The following is an 18,344-nucleotide window of genomic DNA, read 5'->3' as shown; positions in this document are numbered from 1 at the left end:
TATGAATCAAACTGTCATGACCATTTTTGTAGAGTTCAATGTTATGGATGCTGGTTTAATTTTTCCTTGGCTGGATATGCATCAGGGTACCTGCACTATTTAACTTTATTTAAAACAAAACAAAACCTGTCAATCATTTCCAAAGTGAACTGAAGCCTTGGTTGTCCTGGAACTTGCTCTGTAGATCAGGCTTCACAGAGCACTGAGATACATTTGCCTCTGCCTCTCAAGTGTGGGTTTAAAGGCATGTGTGCTCAGATATTAACTGAAGTTCTTCTTCCTTTTTTTAATTTTTTGAGACAGGGTTTCTCTGTGCAACAGTCTTGGCTGCCCTGGAACTCTTTGTAGACCAGGTTGGCCTCAAACTTACAGAAATCTGCTTGTCTCTGCCTCCTGAGTGCTAGGACTTAAGGTTTGTGCCACTGAGTTGGGTCAATGAATTGAAGTTCCTATACCCTCCTCAGCATTTGTGGTCATGGACCTCTTTAATTCCACATTTCAGCTATTCCCTTGTGAATGTGGTATGTGCTATCATGACTTTCATTTCCTTAATGTAAGGAACACTTTTTTTTACATGCTTGTCACTCCTTCACACACTTTTTTCTCATAAAATGTCTATTATAGTCTTTCCATTAAAAAAAATTACTAAAGCCAGGTGGTGGGGGCACCTGGTTTCTCTTGTTTCTACCCAGAGAAACCCTGTCTTGAAAAACATAACAGAACAAGAGCTACTAAGCTTTGAACTTCATTATCTCTATTCTATCCCAATCTCTACCACGCCTGCCTATCTTCTCACCATGTAGTCGGGGCTTTCAATCCTCTAGCCTCAGAAGCATCAGTATTCCAGGTATGTACTCATGCCTGGCCACACCCATGTCCCCATGGTGCTTTCCAGAAATTTTCATTGTGAAGACAAGTCATAATGGCTGTCTTCTGTGGATGTTGCCTTCAGTGCCCTAAGAGACTGCCTTGAGTTCAGTGGTAGAGCATTTACCTAGTACGTGAGAGACCTTGGGGTTTCATTCCCCCAAATTGTAAACAAAAATACAACATTTATACCATACCACACCAAACCCTGCCTCCCCTAGATTCTGAAAACTTTCTTTTTATTTATTCTTTGTGTCTTTCATGTCATACATCTTGACCCCATTCATTTCCCTGTCCTTTGTATCCACCTCTGCCCCTGCAACCCCCTCCCAGATAAAACCTAAGAAAAATCTTGTCATAGAAGCTGCAGTGTGACCCAGTGAGTCACAAAGTAACCCTTTGGTCCATGCAAGTGCTCTCTGCAGAGTCATTGGCCTGGTTCTAGGCCTCTGGTTTCTGCTACCTTATCAATGCTGGTCCCTCACTGGGACTTCTGGATACTCTGTTGTTGCCCTGTGCTGTGGAGATCCTTCAGCCCCTTCATGTACTCCCACAGATCATGGATGGGGTGGGCCAACTCATAGGCCTGGTCCTGTCAGCCCAGACGTTTAACTATTTTTGTGTATGGCTAACTTTCCTTCCATACATATCAGTTATTCTAACACAATTTGCTAGTTAAAAAATTCGTTAAAAATTCCCTATTTCAGATGAAATGACAGACTCTGGAGATCCCTCATGGAGGGCCTCACCCTCCCTGGGGAATGGTGTGGGGACTGGGTGGGGGGTTGGGAGGACTGGTAGAGGGCCAAGGGAGGAGGGGTGGGAGAGGGAGCTGGGATCGACATGGGAAGCAAGCATGTTTCTAATTTAAAAAAATACATATTGAGAAAGAATTCCCTATCTGTTGACTTTGTGCCTTTATGAAAAGCAGTGAGCACAACACGGTCTGTCATTTCCACTGACTGATCTCCACATCAACACCGCAGACACCCAGAGCCTAGAGCCTTGTCTGAGTCTGTCAGCTGCTGCCTCAGCCAGCTTTGCTGCTGTTTCTCAAGACTCACATGTCTCAGCCCTCTGTTTTGACATGGACAATTACTTTTAACTTTTTAAGCTAGACCTTCTTTTGCAGACCTGGGGATTAGAACCCAGAGCTTTGTGCATGCTAGGTAGCCCACACATGTTTCAAAATCACTTTGCCAACTTCTATAGAAACACGTGCTTTTCATTTGCTTGGGAAAGTTGACTCTGGACAAACTTGGGGAGGCAATAGCTCTACTTACTTATGCCTCCTTTTGTTCCTATCAGCAACTGAGCAACACTTTCTTTGCTTTTTAAAGACTGATTTACTTTCTGAGTGTTTTGCCTACATGTATGCGTGTGTATCACATGGCTACTTGGTGCCTATCAAGGTCAGAAGAAGGAACTGGATCCTCAGGATCCATCATGTGAGTGCTGGGAGCGGAACCTGGGTCTCCTGCACAAGCAACAATTGCTCTTAAGGCTGAGTCATCTCTCCAGGTCCTACCAGCAACACTGAAGTTCTAGCACACGTTTTTGTTAACTACTTTCTGTTAGTTCATATTGTCTTAAGTGGAACTGACTGTAGCTTTACTTTCCAACTATTTCTACCACAGGAATATACTTAATTTCTGTACACTGATCCTCTAACTGGGGCTCATTTAAACTCACTTGTGTGAATGGGCTGTACTTCTGTTGTTTCCTTGGCATTTTCTGTGGAGTCCTGTCAGCTGGAGAGAAAGCCAGATTTGACTGATTCCATTCTAACCTTTTCACCTGTTTTATTTACTTTTTTCTTCTTGAAAGGCTGCTGCCACTGGGACATCCAGCAAAGCACTGAACACCAGAGCTAACAACAAGCCTCTGGGCCTTGATCCTGATGTTGCAGGAAGGCATCCCGGATATCCCGCCCATCAAGCAACTCGCTGGGTTTGCTATACCCCAGACTCTCTAAGCTTGATAATGCTTTTTATCAGAGCAAAGACACTTTTCCTACTTCACTGCCTTTTAACGATGACTCATTGGGTGAGGCTTTGTGTACCCTAACGTGATCAGCTGGGCATGATGGCACACGGCCAGATGTGCAGCACCTGGAGGTGGATGTAGGAGGATCAGGAGCTCATGGCCAGCCTGGTTGTTACATAGTGTTGTCTCCAAAGGCCAAAGGTCAGCAGAGAAACAACAGCATCTGTATCCATGGCCTCTTCTGCTCTGTTACTATGTCAGGTTGGTGGACTGCACCGACTGATTTCTATCTAGGAGCTCACTTCACTCTGCCCTTCACAAAGGGGCTGGTTTGCTTTCTCTGGGTAAGTGCTCCTGTACTTGGTTTGTGAGGCCAGGACTAGAAATAACTTCTGGGCAGATCTTTCCCTGGTTTTAGTTACCAGGGACATCCTGGGTTTCTCTTCCTTTGCCTTGTGTTTCTGGAAGGTTTGTAGAAGTTTGACATTACCTCCTTCCTACTCCCAGTAAGTCATACCATCTGCACTTGAGTGTCTCTTCGTGGGGAGATCTTAGGGTAGCGACTTCTAGGATTCTGATGGAGGGTTGTTCACATTTAGATACCATGTCCTGCTAGTTTTCTCCATCTGGGCACATATGAACTGGCTGCCACAATTCTCCATTTCTGCAGATCAGTAGCATCAGTGCCACTGTCTCCTTTGATTCAAAGTATTGTTAATGTATCCCTCCTTTATTTATTAATGTTGATGAAAATCAGTCACATAAGGGGCCAGAGCCGGCTCAGGGTTAAGAGCCCTTGCTATTCTTGTAGACTCTACAAGAGCAGTGGTTCTCAACCTTCCTAATGCTGCGACCCTTTAATATAGTTCCTCATGTTGTGATGACCCCCAATCATAAAATTATTTTGTAGCTACTTCTTACTTGCGATTTTGCTACTGTTATGGACTGTAATGTAGACATCTAATATGTAGGGTATCCGACATGTGACCCATAGGTTGAGAACTGCTGTGAGGATCTGCATTTGGTTCTGAGCACCCACCAGGTTCTAGGGAATCGGATGCCCTCTTCTGGCCTTCATGGGCACTGCATGCACATGGTGCAGACAAAACACCCATCCGCATAAAATAAAATGAATAAATCTCTAAAGTTATTGTGTAAATAAAGTAAAATTTTAAAGCCATACATGGATGTTTTGCCTGAACATATATATGAGTATATACTACATGCATTACTGTCAATTATAGCAACCAGAAGAGGATGCTGGGTGCCCTAAAACTAGAGTTGCAGAGAGTTGTGAGCTGCCAGTGAACTCTGGGAATTGACCTGGGTCCTCTGCAAGAGAAAAAAACTTGTTCTTTTACTATGAAATATAGAGTCTTTCTTCAAAAAGTTACAAAACACGCAAAATAAACCAAAAAAATGTGATTTGTTAATTGAAGTAAGAATTTCTTAGGAGGCTTATTATAACAGTGTGAAACTTAGAACAGCAAGGACCTGTCCTGATGGATTTCGTGCTAGATAAATCTTATCACGTCAGGCTTTACCTAACCACCTCAGTTTGGACTCAGGAAGAGTTCTGATAGCCTCTGAACACTGAAGACTGTAGTGCCTGGGGCCGGGAGATAACTCAGAGGGTAAAGATGCTTGCTGCCAAGCCTGAGAACCTGACTTCAATTCCCTGGACCCACATCGGGAAAAGAGGGAATCAACTTTCACAAGTTGTCATTTGACTTTCGTGTGTGTGTGTGTGTGTGTGTGTGTGAGAGAGAGAGAGAGAGAGAGAGAGAGAGAGACTAAATGTGACTTAAAAAAGATTACAGTGCTTGTTTCAGCTCTGTACTGACATTTCTTTCTGTTCCCCTACTGTTCCCACTCTCTGACATGGCAGCACAGGACCTGGCTCATGTAACAAGCTGTAGTGTCTATGCTAAGAGAACAGCACTGCTGGAGGTGCTGGGGAGACAGCAGTGGGGACAGGAAGCTTCCTCGCTGTCCCTGACCTTCCGTTCTAAAGGGATGAAGAGCACAGACAAGTAGAGCAATTGTAGGCGCCGAGCACAGTGAATAAAACACCGCAGCAGGGGACTGGAGAGAGACGGCTGGGGCTCGGGAGGTTCCTCTCGGTGGTTCCTGTTGATGACACTACTGCCACCTTCTCTATGACTGACGGTGCCTAAAGGAGTGTGGCAAGGACATCCAAGCAGAGGGAAGGAAGAACAAGGATTTGGGCACAGGGGCCACATGCCACAGAAACAGATAGGTAGAATTGGAGTAAATAAGCCGTGGAAGACCCTCAAGAGGCCCACTTGCTAGATAGAAATTCTGAATGACTGAGGACATATTGTTCAATGGATTTCTGAATCTCTGTTGATCAACACTTTCAATTTCATGCTGAAAATGAATTAGGCAGAGTCAATTTTATTTCTCTTTGCTTCCATGGTAATTTACATTCGGGAATGGGAGAATCATTACAAAACCAAGGAGGATAAATTATTCCAAAGGCTTGTACGTGCTTAGCAGCAACTCTAGCAGGTGTATCCTACCACTCCTATACTAAGCACACTCCTTTCCACCAGTTTGGAAGCAGCTCGGAAGGAAAGGACCACCTAAGGAGCCATTTCCCGGGCACACAACCTGGTCATCGATCCACTGTTGTCTAGAGAGGCTGCTTAAAACCCTGGCACTCTGCCCACAAGCAGATGCACATCTGTCAAGGTGAAGGTTCCATGGGTTGGCCATCACTGGCTTTGATCACGGTCCACACTGTTTATCACACCTGACAGAGAGCAACTCATGGAGACTGCGACTTTTTTGCCAGGTCTCAGGTTGAAGAAGTGCCATGCTTCCTGACACAGTGTGTCCATCTAGATGTTGATAAAGCACAGTGCTCACAAGCACCGAGGTTACAAACTGAGGCAATTTTCATGCCAGGACACTTTCACAAGACATTACAGAAATGTATCTTATCACCGCACCTCCACATTTGGCTTTTTAAAGAATATGAATATGTATGTATATATAAAAGGTACTATATACTAGGTTTATTAAAATAAGGACCATGGAAGTGAAATAATTAAAATAATTAATATAAATGTAGTTTTTTTTCCTTGAAATACTTTCTTTAAAAACTGACACAGGTATCAATCCCCTTGGCTATCAGGTTCCATTTCTGTAACCAGCACAAAGAACCAGTATAGGCATCCAAGGCTGGCTTTATATTCTTAGCCTTCAAACCATTAGTGATGTGTCCTGATAGTTATTTTCCGGTTTCTTTCTATGTGTGGTACGTGTGTATGTGGAGATCAGAGGGCAATCTCGGCAGCCTGCCATCACTCGTCAGTGTCTCATACTTACCATCTGTAGCTGACAAGACTTCAGATGAGCATCTATGCCTGACTACTGGCTTTGTGATTTCTGCCTTGTGTTACTCCCAAACATTACTGATGTGCAACATAACTCTGAGCTTTGGAATTGTGATGGTGATACCTGCAGGGGTCTTGTTCAGTATATCTGAGAAAATTAAGCTGGGCAGTGGTGGCATATGCCTTTAATCCCAGCACTTAGGAGGCAGAGGCAGGTGGATCCCCGAGTTCAAAGCCAGCCCAGTCTACAGAGTGAGTCCCAGGACAGGCAAGGCTACACAGAGAAACCCTGTCTCGAAAAACAAAAAACCAACCAACCAACCAACCAACCAACCAACCAACCAACCAACCAACCAACCAAAGAAAATCACCTCTAACTACACTACTATAAAGACATATACCTCATGACTACCAGGAATAGAACCACACAAAGTTTATCCAGGTCTTCCTCTTGGAGAATTACACATGTGCAAATTCTAACAGCTTGATTATCCTGAGAAAATCAACTCTATACCCAGGACTTTTCATATGCACTATTCTCTACCCAAACGACAGTCATAAATCTACCTGTTTCTTGCCTCTAAGGCAGATGAAGTAGCTAGACAGCAATGGTGTCTCATAAGCCACAGCACTGATATTTCAGGTTCTATGTGTGCAAGCGCATTTCCTCCCTTAGCTTTACTTTAAGTTCCTTTTTAAATACCATATATCTCAAAAGGGGTGCTGTGAGATGGCTCAGAGTATTAAAGGCAAGCTTGATAACCTGAGTTGGAACTACAGACCCGCCATGGAAGAGAGAACTGACTCCTGGAAGCTGTCCCGTGACAGGTGTCCCATGTATGTGCATATGTATACATAAATACACAAACAAACAAATCTCAATATAATTTCCTAAATTTATTGATAGCAATTTTGCATTTCCTATTTATTCTTCAGTCTCTACTTCTCTTTAAAAAATTTAAACCGGGCAGTGGTGGCACACGCCTTTAATCCCAGCACTTGGGAGACAGAGGCAGGCGGATCTCTGTTAGTTTGAGGCCAGCCTGGTCTATAAAGCTACACAGAGAAACCCTGTCTGGAAAATACTTCCCTCAAAAATGTTTAAAATGATTTTATTATGTGTCTGAATGTTTTGTCTACATGTATGTATATGTACCATGTGTGTCCTACTGCCTGTGAAGGTCAGAAGAGGGCATAGGATTCCTTGGAACTGAAGTTACAGATGGTTGTGAGCTGCAATTAGGTGCTGGGAGCTGAACCTGGGTCCTCTACAAGAGCAAACTATGCTCTCATCTGCAGTGCTATCTACCCAGTCCACTCACCTCTCTTTCGGAATGCTTCTGTAATCATTCCTTTGGACCTATAAACTTCAGGTGTCTTCACTTTAGAAAGTTTGCTACCCCTTTCTTTCCAAGATTTGCTTGCCTTTCTCTTGGGCTTTCAGGATTCACCAGGACTCTGCTTATTGCTCTTGGCAATCCAACTACTCCCATATCTGGAAAGACTGAGGAGAACTATTTCTATGAGGCTTCCGAGCTGTGATAAATGCACACTGCTGATAAATCTGCTCCTAGTTACTAAGGGTAGAATTGTAACAGCTGGAAAAAAAGCATAAAAATCTATGAGGAGTCTTTATTTAGACTGCTCTGCCAAGTGCTTTTACATATTTGCTGCATTTTATTGTAACACATTTTTTTTCTGGAAAGATTCTTGCCATATAGTTTGTGCTGGTGTGAACTTCATGATCCTTTTGCCTTAGTCTCCTGAGTGCTGCTTGTGGAACTTCAAAGAAAATGACACTGGGAACATTGTATCTATATCTAGGCAAGAAAAGTAACTAGGAATTTAGATTAGCCTATTCAATTAAAGAGGCTTTGTTCTCGATCAGACATTTAACCTAAGCACTTGTTTGTTTATTGTGGCATGTATATGTGGTATATGCATGTATATTTGCAGTATGTGTGTGTGCTTGTGAAGAGGCCTGAGTACCATAATGGATGTCCTTTTCTGTCACTCTTTGTCCTAGTCTCTCTCACTGAATCTGAAACTCACTGGTTTCTGTTAGCCTGATTGGCCAGCAAGTCCCCAACACTGGTGTTACAGATGTGCTGGTGATCTGAACCCAGGTTCTCATATTTGTGCACCAAGTATTCTCAGCCACCAAACCACCTCCCTAGCTTAGTGTCTTCATTTCTAAAAAGTGGGCCCCCCAACAAACTTTTTAAAAAAATATTTATTTAATTTGTATATAGTATTCTGTCTGCATGTATCCCTGCAGGCCAGAAGAGGGCACCAGATCTCATTAAGGATGGTTGTGAGCCATCATGTGGTTGCTGGGAATTGAACTCAAGACCTCTGGAAGAGCAGCCAGTGCTCTTAACCTCTGAGTCATCTCTCCAGCCCCCCAACAAACTTCTAAAATGAACAGAATTACTACTCCTGGCCACTCAGAAAATGGTCCCTGTACTTTAACCCTGAGGATCCACTGCCACACTACAGCCTACTCAGATTTCCTATCATCTACCTCATCTTCTCATATGCTCAGATGAACACATCAATTCTGGATCATTCCTAAAGACGTTAGGCAATCTCTGGTCTACTTTTTGAGGGGTTCCACTGGTTTACTGTTCATTATCTATTTAGGCCTTTTTCTGCTCTTCCTTTGTTTCAAGGCTTTGCAATAGTTTCTTGTACAAAACAAACCAGTTTCAAAGCGATGGTATGGAACTCTGTCAAAAAATTTTACTAGGTGTAATTTATATAGAACAAAATACACTTTACATAGCCACATAATCACCAGTGATGAAGACCTGAAGTGTTTTCAGCATCTCTTTTCTCTCCCTTCCCTCTTGTAGGCAATCGATCCTTACCCCTTCTTGGCTGCAGATAACCGAGGGTCTGCAGAGTACAGACATGAAGAACTGTACACACACAGAACCATACAGTTTGTACTTTTTCTTTCATTTGAACTCATCCACACTGTTGATTACTTAATACTTTGTTCCTTTTTGTTGCTGAGTAGAATTCTATTACATAAGTAACATTTATGTATCTAGTCACTTTTGACAAACATTTTGGCTGCCCCCAGATCCTGTGTGAACAGATGCTTTCTATCTTTATTTATTGAGACTGGGTCTCACTGTGTAGCCTTGGCTGGCTTGAGACTTGGTATACAGGTTGACCTTCACCTTACAGAGATTCACTTGCCAGTTATTATGTGTTCTGGAGACAGGACCTCTCTCTCTGTAGTTCAGGTAGCTTAGAATCACACTATAACCTTGCTTGGCCTAGAACTCATGGTAATCCTTCTAAATTTTCCAAACATTGGGATTACAGTCTTATGTCACCATACCCACCGATATATTTTCTTTTCTTTGACTACACATCTAGGAATGAAATTTTCAAGTCATATGCTAAGCATGCATTTAACTTTGAAAGCAGGTGGCAATTTTGTATTTCAACATGAGTATCATATTATTTCTATGAGCATTCTACACACACACACACACACACACACACACACACACACACTACAGAGAGTGCTATTTGTTTTACACATCCACAGCCGGGGAAAGTGGCCCACACCTTTAATACCAGCTTGGTCTACAGAGTGAGTTTAGGACAGCCAGAGACATATAGAGACACCTTATCTTGGAAAACAAACAAACAAACAAAAACCCCACCAAAACCTAAATCTTGAAACCCAACCAACCAACAAAAAACTGCCACAATCCCCCCCTTTCCCCCACCCAGGCATTTAACTACAGAGCACATACAACAGTTTTCCCTGAGGTATTTCTTTCATATCAGCACCAGCTTTTAGGAAACAGAGTGGAATTCACTCTTTGGAGGTTTACAACTATGTCCTTAGATTTTTATATTATTGAAACTTAGCTGTATTTATACCTTTTCAAATACTAGCTGTACCCAGTTCCTAAAAATTTGCACTAATGCATATTTTTTGGCATATTATTCTTCATGAAGGCTTATATTTCTATCATTTGTTTTTGATATGAGAACACTTGAAAACACATCTTTAACATGTATTCTTCAAAGCACATATGGGCTATGAAGCCCTTTTTACTGCATAATTATATACAGATAAAAGTCCTGAAAATACAGATGCTCAAAGTCCATTCCTCCTTTTAGAATCAGATGCTTAGTCACTTGTCAAATTTCCCAAGATTGCATTTCAGGAAGTTTTTTAAAGTTTATTTTTATTTTATATGTATGAGTGTTTTGCCTGCATGTGTATTTGTGCACCATGTGTGTGTCTGGTGCCTGCAGAGGTCAGAAGTGGGCTCAGATCTGGAACTGGAGTTGTAGTCATAAACTGCCATGTGGGTGCTGGGAATGGGACCTGGGTCCTCTGCAAGGGCTGCAGGAAACCAGTCTGTGCATGCAAATAGTTTGATATTTCATGTGCAAACAGTGAACACCGTTTTAACTTTAGGAAATGTAGAACTACTGCACAAGCACCAGGTGATATGACAACCCCAATATAAGCATGTGCTCACCTTAACAAACTCCTTTCTTTCAATCATCTCATTGCCATCTGCATCCAGCATTTTAAAAGCGACATGGAACCCAGTGTGAGGTTCTGCATGGAAGGGAGCAATGAACAGTTAGTCAGTTGTTGGCAAAACGCTAAGTGTTTGTAGCTAGAAAAACCTTCAAACTGAAAACAATGACCAAAAAGTATGCAAGCAAGAGCTAGACATAGGAAGGGGTGCTCATCCCTCTCGTCTCCGTCTGTCTCTCAAGGTGACCATGATTTCTTTCTTTCTCAGAGAGCTGTGACCACCATTTCTCTCTCTTTCTGACAACACTAATAAGGAACGTGAATGTTCTGTCTCATGGCGCCCTCACAGTGTGGGTAGGAGAATGCTCTCTAAGTTAACATCGTCATTTTGTAGATGCAGAGATGAAGGTTCATGTGTGTATGTGTGTGAATGGTGTGTGCCTGTGAGTGTACCTGTGCACGTACACGTGGAATTCAGAGGCTGACGTGGACAGTTCTCCACCTTACTGCTCTCACCGCATCTGGAGCTTTCTCTGCTGTTTTCTAGATTGGCTGGCCAGTGAGCTCCCCTCCCCCAGTACGGGGACTGCAGGTACACACCCTCATGCCTGCTTTTTCTGAATGTTAGGGATGTGGACTCAGGTTGTTATGTTTATATAGCAAGTGCTTTAACCCACTGAGACCTCTCCCCAGCCCTGTTACCAATGGTTTTAGTGATAAAGACACAAATACCTAATTTCAAACCCTGCTTGCTAAGGATAAGAACTGCGCATGACTGATGTAAGGAGAAGTAGTATACTTACTTGTGAGGATTGTAAGTAAGAAAAGATACTCGGTATATGAAATTACCCCTGAAGGAGAAAAAAGAACAAAAAATCAGGATACAATTTTCAATGAGAACCATGGAAATAACTAATATTGAAACTTCACCTCTATAAACAAAATCAACATTTTTACTCTACCTCTTTAGTATAGTGGAAATTACTGTATAGCAAGAGTTGAAACAGCCTCAGTGTTTAAAAAGAAAGACACCATGCTTCATCAAGTTTTACCTCCAACAAGGAGGCCATGACAGTGAATGTTGCGTGCCAGTGTGAGTGGACATTTTTCTGGGTGTGTCTATGAAGGTTCTCCAGTCTGTGAACTGGCAGACTCAGGAGAGGAAGACTGAACTCTCATCCTGTGGGCATCATCTAGTCTGTCCAGCAAGATGCTTGGGTCTCCAGCATACAGAGGTCGCACAAACCTGCAAGTCACCTGTGGGCTCTGCTTCACTGTACAACACTGACAGATGCTCTTAGCAAGTGACAGAGATCCACTAGAATCTCATCTGTAGGTTAAGTAATTTAGACTTAGTGTTTCCTATTTGTAATACCTTGCTTGATTGAGGGAAATTTAAAATTATAGTAGCACAGCTTTGGATATACAGAAAGCCAAATTGTATTAGTTAAAATGTAACAATTCAGTCTTCATTGCAGTAACTTCCTTTCTCTTTGAGAAACAATTCTTATTTTTTCTTTTTGGTTTTTTCGAGATAGGGTTTCTCTGTATTGTTTTGGAGGCTGTGGGTCCAGCCCAGCCTTGAACTCACAGAGATCCGCCTGCCTCTGCCTCCCGAGTGCTGGGATTAAAGGCGTGCGCCACCACCGCCCGGCACGAGAAACAATTCTTTTTCATTCTCAAACATGCAGTTTGGGTGGGATGCCTTCCTTTTCCTTCCAGTTCCATGAGATTGAAGGAGAGATGGTATCTTAGTTAGGTTTCTATTGCTGTGATACAACACCATGACCAAAGGCAACATGGGGAGGAGAGGGTTTATTTTTGTTTACATTCTATACAACAGTCCCACAAAGAAGGAAGCCAGGGCAGGAAGTAGAGGCGGGACCCTGGAGGCAGGAACTGAAGTGAAGCCATGCTCACTGGCTTGCTCTCCTCAGCCTGCTTTCTATACCCCCAGGGGTGGCACCACTCACTGTGAGCTGGGTCCTCCCATGTCAGCCATCAGTAAAGAAAATGTCCTACAGATTTGCCTAGAGAGGCATTTTCTCCATTGACATTGCCTCTTCCTGAATGACCCGAGCCTGTGTCAAGTTGACAAAACAGTAGCCAGCTGAGACAGGCAAGTGGTTTGGGTCCACGCTGGTGAACAGGTTGCAGGAGTGCGGCTCTAGGGACTGGTTGAGGGACAACCCATGACTGAAGTTCAGCTGCTATGAGTGGTACAATTTCTACTGAGAATGCTGGGTCACTGACTTGTTTTGTGAAGAGGATGGTGTGTGGACTCATGAGGTGAGAGTTACATTTAGGACTACGAGGCCATGGGCAAAGGGACTGAAATTGACACCAGACAGTATTCAGAGCTAGAGAGCCTCTATTTACCTGGGAGGCTTGAAAGATGGATGCTGGGTATGCCTGAGCTCCAAATTGAGGTAGCTTTGGGGCTAGCTCTCATTTGATTACTAACTAGACTTTCTTGTTGGAATGGTGCTGGGTTTTATGTTGCTGTATTGGAAGGACCAAGGGTAAATGCACAAGTTTGACTTTAACAAGAATGGCTGCTGGAGGAGTTAAAACTGTGTGTCTGGATCAGAAGCTTGGTGTACTGGCAAAATGCACAAATTACAATTGAACATACTTTACCATGGACAGCCCAACAAAGCATAAAACTACACAGAATAATGACACTTGGTTATATGTCATTATATTAGACAGTGATGTAATAAAACTCAGATCCAATTATTATCAACTTGTGAGTCTTATTTTGCCTTTTAATCCCCACCCCTCACTAGATCATTGTGAAACAAATCCTCCATATTATTCCACTTCAAAGCCTCACAGTAAACTCTCAGATGCTGGGTGCTGACTCCCTGGCCGTCATCAGCTCTCTAGGTACTTCATTTCGGAGCAGTTGGGCTCTCAGAGTGAGGACTGTAGTCAGTTCTCAGGTACTTCTTTCTGAAGACTATTCAGTGTTTGCATGAAGGGAGAATAAGTTCTATGTGTTTGTCAAGTCTTGCTCCTGGCACAAGTGCTCTACTGTTAGTCTGAGGATCAAAGCATTTCATCCCTTGGCAGCCAGGAAAAAAGTGGAAAATAGTGTTTTTCTATATTTCAAAGGAATAGAGCAAAGGGGGAAAAACCCCACTTCTAGATTGTCCTGGGCTTGGTGCCAAAGGAGCCCTCTCTTCTCTAAACACAGGTACATGTCCTTTAAGCATAGATGATTTTGAAAGGAAAATTCCAGTGTCTTTCTCCGAAACACTGACTTAAGTGAAAGGTTTAAATAAACACAGTTGAGAAAGTGTAAAAACAGTAGCGTGTGCTCAAGATGCATTATAAACAACAGAGAGCCCCACAGTGCCCCGCATCTGCCTCAGAAAGTGCTTCCAGAGAGACCCACATCTGAGGGCACCCAAACGAGAACAGCTTAGTGCCTATGCTTATTCTGAATGCTGCTAAGTGGCAGTTTCAAGCTGCATGGTAATAAACAGGGCCATTTTAAACACTTTCATTTTATGTGCATTGGTGTTTTGCCTGCATATGTCTGTGCGTCATACACACGAGTTACAGGCAGCTGTGAGCCGCCCCGTGGGCTCCAGCAATCGGATCTGCAAGAGTAGTTGGTGCTCTCAACCACCAAGCCATCTCTCCAGTCCAAACAGGGAAACGTACGTTTAAAAAACGTAACATTAAAGATTTGATAAAGAATCTTTAAGGGCTACTAAGAGTGATGAGTGAACAGTTCCTACACTTCCAGAAATATTATAACCCTGGAACCACATTCGAACACTGCCTGTTCAGTAACAGCATTCTGAGGACTGTATTTCCCAAGGAGGCTGGGTTATCTCTTGCATGGGGATATATTTATATCTTACAGCAATGTGTCTTGTAATTTATGGTCAGAACATTCTTGAGGCAAGTGTGATATCAAGAATCTAGATCAGTTTAAAAATTCAGAATAATCATAACTTATAACTTACTTTTCTTTCTAATGCACAGTGAATTATTTCCATTTTATCTCAAGAACATTCTTCCTTTTGTTCATTATGTTATAAATTCTTGTAGATCTTATATGGGGGAAATGAAGTATCTTAAATTGTTCTCTATGCAGTCTTATTAACACTGGCAATGAGGTACAGGTGAATCTTTCCTTCTTCCTTAGAAATACAGATTTCAATAGAAAATTAAAACAAGCAAGCAAAACCCCTGTTAACGTCCCCTCAACTTTTCCCCACGTGTGCCGACTAGACTTCCTTATGCATTAACATGCCTGAATCTGGAATCCCTGCTGAGATAATAGAAAACAGAGACGGCATGAGTGCCAGGGTATATCGTTCTGCTTCCTCCTGATCACCAATACAGGAAAACTGAGTCTGCAGATTTCAGAACATGTACATTCGTACGAATTCCCAATATGAAAATTGTAGGAGATTATTACCTCTTTTGCACATAGGTTTATTCTGGTGTTATGACTGGGAGGAATCCAACTGGGAGGCAGTGGTTCTCAACCTTCCTAATGCTGCATCTTTAATACAGTTCCTCATGCTGTGCTGACCCCAACCATAGAGTTATTTTCTTGTTCCTTCATAACTGTAATTTTGCTACTGTTATGAATCATAATGTAAATTTTCACAACCTGCAGGTTGGGAACTGCTTCTATAGGGGTTACTACCATATAAAGGTCATGGGGTAATTCAGTATGAGCAACATAATGAAATTCTGTGCTGTCTACTATACACTGACATACTGACATGGGAACAGAAATCGACACAAGCAGCTACTGATTAATATTTACTAAAATGTACAGTAGCATGTACACACGCATTTATTTTGTGGGTCTGTCAACGAAACACAGGGCCTCACACATTAGCCAGGAGTTCTACCACTGAGCCTACCCTAGAGCTATTCTGAAGATTCCTAACTGTTTCTTTTCAAACGGACCAGTCTTTCCCCACCATGCATGCTCTCCAACTCCACTGGCAGCTTCCGATCGACTTCTTAGCTTTCTTCTCTTCATCGTCCTTCCCTTTCCACTGTCCTGTTCAGGGTCCATGGGTAAGGGTCGAGCTTTCTCTAGTCGTCAATATCCTTTACAGCTTCCTCCAGGACTGTCCTCTGCCTGCCCAACACAACCCTGACTTAATCCTGCTGCAGCGCCCTACTGCTCCATGTGAGATGCAGGGTAACCACACTGCTGACCAGGAACTACATCTCTGCTTAGAGCCTCTCTCAGTTATTTTGTTTCTCTATCAGTCCAGTCCTCTTTCCTTATCTTAGAAGCTTCTCCCTGCCCCCTCCTGCACTGTTCTGTTTCGTCCAGGCAGCTCCCCAGGATTTGCTACCAACAGTGGATCAGATGGGCATCACCTATTCAGGCTTCCCTCCTGCTGTAACAGAAAAGCTAGCAGCCAGTGCATGATGGTTTTCCCTTTCAGAGGATCCTGTTCCTTCTTTCCAGGATTTGTTATACTTAAACCTTCCCCCTCTTTTCTCTCACCTGTAAGAAATATGCTCACATCTCTCTATCATAACTAACATGCCCTCAACTCCTCAACTATTTGTCTTTACCCCCAGCTTCCTCCTTCTAACTTCTCTGCTCATCTCTAGGTCTCTCAACTAGGTTTCATTTAATTTTCTCACAATGGCACCCATTTCTCAAAAATTTGCAACATGGCTTCATATCCCCCCCCCCCCACTGACCTATATCACTCTAAGCATCAAGTACTCAGGACAAAAATGGTGGGCTAGCAGCTGGTTTATGTGAATGACAGAGGAGAAGAGCCGGGACCAAACAGCAGACTGGACTTCAGAGGGAGAAGGGGACAGCACCAGAGACCACAAAGGAGTGGCAGGATAGCTTGGAGACACCACGGGTGACTCAGCCACATAGTCCCAGTGGTGCCGTTCCAGCGTGTGGAGTGGGGAGCAGAAGCCCATCGGGGAGGAGATGCGGTGGCCTTGGTGAAGGAACTGGCAATACTGTTCACAGCACAGCCCACGGTTCTCAAAAGCCTCTGTCCAGTTCAGGTTTTGGTGAGACAGCCTGGTCCACAGTTGTGAGAGGTTCCACACTGTCATTCCTCACAACCTGGAGGGCTGTGGCTGGCTGCCATCTTGACCAGGAACCTATTGTTAAGACCTTGGAGCCTTAGCACAAGGGATGATTACAAACTCTGTGGCTGGGGTCGGGCAGTGAGGAATACAGGAGGGAGTCCTGCTCTTGGTGGCTAGGAGCAGAGCTCATCAACTGAGAATAACACTGGATTCTGACAGCCCTAAGCTTGAGGTCAGTGGTAGATCAACCTCAAGAGCCATCTATTTGTCACAAGGATCCTGTTGTAAAGACTAGGAATTCTGAAGCTGTACGGAACTACCTGTTCCCAGCTGCAGCCCTCCAGCAGGGTGTTTAATACTTAGTGGGTTTGAAAGTAAAGGGGACAGGTCTGTCTGTAAAGATCTCCAGAAACACTTGGGAGATGCCTACCAGTATGAGGCTCTTCAGGATAACAGCTAAGTTATCATGGGAAAACCTGCCAGGCCCACAGGCTGCAGTGCTAACTGCGACCAGCAGAGGGCCCCTACACTCAAAGAACAGAAGCTACCCAAGTGAAGACTGCAGCCCTGGCTGACTTCTAGCCCTTGTCCAGTCCAGGCTCATAGCAAGACACAAGTCTGTGAGTTCAACAGGCAGTGCCCCTGGTGCACCTACTGCAGACCCAGGCCTAGAGGACTTAGAAAGAGCCTTTCCGACACTTCATCTTTTGTAACTGTCATTTCCCTCTTTACTGTTTAGAGTATTCTTTTTATTATATAGAAGTATTTTGTCTTACTCTAGGATTTTTAAAATTGTATGTGTATGAGTGTTCTGTCTACCTATATGAACGCATGTATACTACTTGTGCTCCTGGGGCCCTCAGAAGTCAGCAAAGGGTACTGGATCCCCTGGAACTAGAGCTATGGATGGGTGCTGGAAACTGAACTCTGGTTGCCTGCAAGAGCAAATTAACTGAAGATTCTTTAGCAAATTTCAAGCATCATAGATCAAATAGATGAGTAAGACAGTTACAGAGTACTCTAACATTCTTCTGAGCACTTCTCTAAAACAGATCACAACAGAGGCCATAAAGCAAGTCTTAACAAACACGTAAGAAGTGAAATAATTCCTTCAGATCATTGTGCAATCAGGGTAGAAATCAGCAGCAAAAGAATCTATTGAAACTACACAAGCATTTCTATGCTGTACAATGTACTCATAGGTAACAAATCATTGTGTCATTGAAGAAACCAGGGAGGAAAGTGACAACTTCCTCAAAAAACAAAACAAAACAAGAAACTTATCGGAACCTTAGGGATCCGGGCAAGGCATCTGCAGAGTTTCTAACTCTGTGTTAGGAAGCCCCAGCGGGGCTGGGAATGGCTCAGTCAGCAAAGCACCTCCTTTGCAAGCATGAGGACCTGGGTTTGACTACTGGCAACCACATATGATGGGGGTGTCCTTCTGTATGCTGTGAATATATGTTCTCTTATTGGCTGATGAATAAAGCTGTTTTGGCCAATGAACAGGAAGGATTTAGCCAGACAGAAAATCCAAACAGGGATAGAGAAAG

At 43.3% G+C, this 18,344-nt stretch overlaps 1 protein-coding gene across 1 annotated transcript in view; it reads right to left on the bottom strand.

The window, feature by feature from the left end:
- The window catches only part of Micu2 (mitochondrial calcium uptake 2), a 71,240-nt gene that overhangs the window by 15,027 nt on the left and 37,869 nt on the right, over positions 1-18,344 (bottom strand). Inside the window, exons 5-6 of the mRNA XM_040740561.1 lie at positions 11,541-11,588; positions 10,733-10,815 (exon numbers count right to left, since the gene is read on the bottom strand). Of these exons, the coding sequence (XP_040596495.1) occupies positions 10,733-10,815; positions 11,541-11,588 (131 nt within the window). The remainder of the gene's footprint in view (positions 1-10,732; positions 10,816-11,540; positions 11,589-18,344) is intronic.

Source organism: Mesocricetus auratus, unplaced genomic scaffold (genome assembly GCF_017639785.1).
Source record: "Mesocricetus auratus isolate SY011 unplaced genomic scaffold, BCM_Maur_2.0 Super-Scaffold_100707, whole genome shotgun sequence".
In the NCBI taxonomy this organism is placed as follows: domain Eukaryota; kingdom Metazoa; phylum Chordata; class Mammalia; order Rodentia; family Cricetidae; genus Mesocricetus; species Mesocricetus auratus.
Note: the sequence above shows the minus strand (reverse complement) of the source record. Positions and strands in the feature narration are given on the sequence as shown.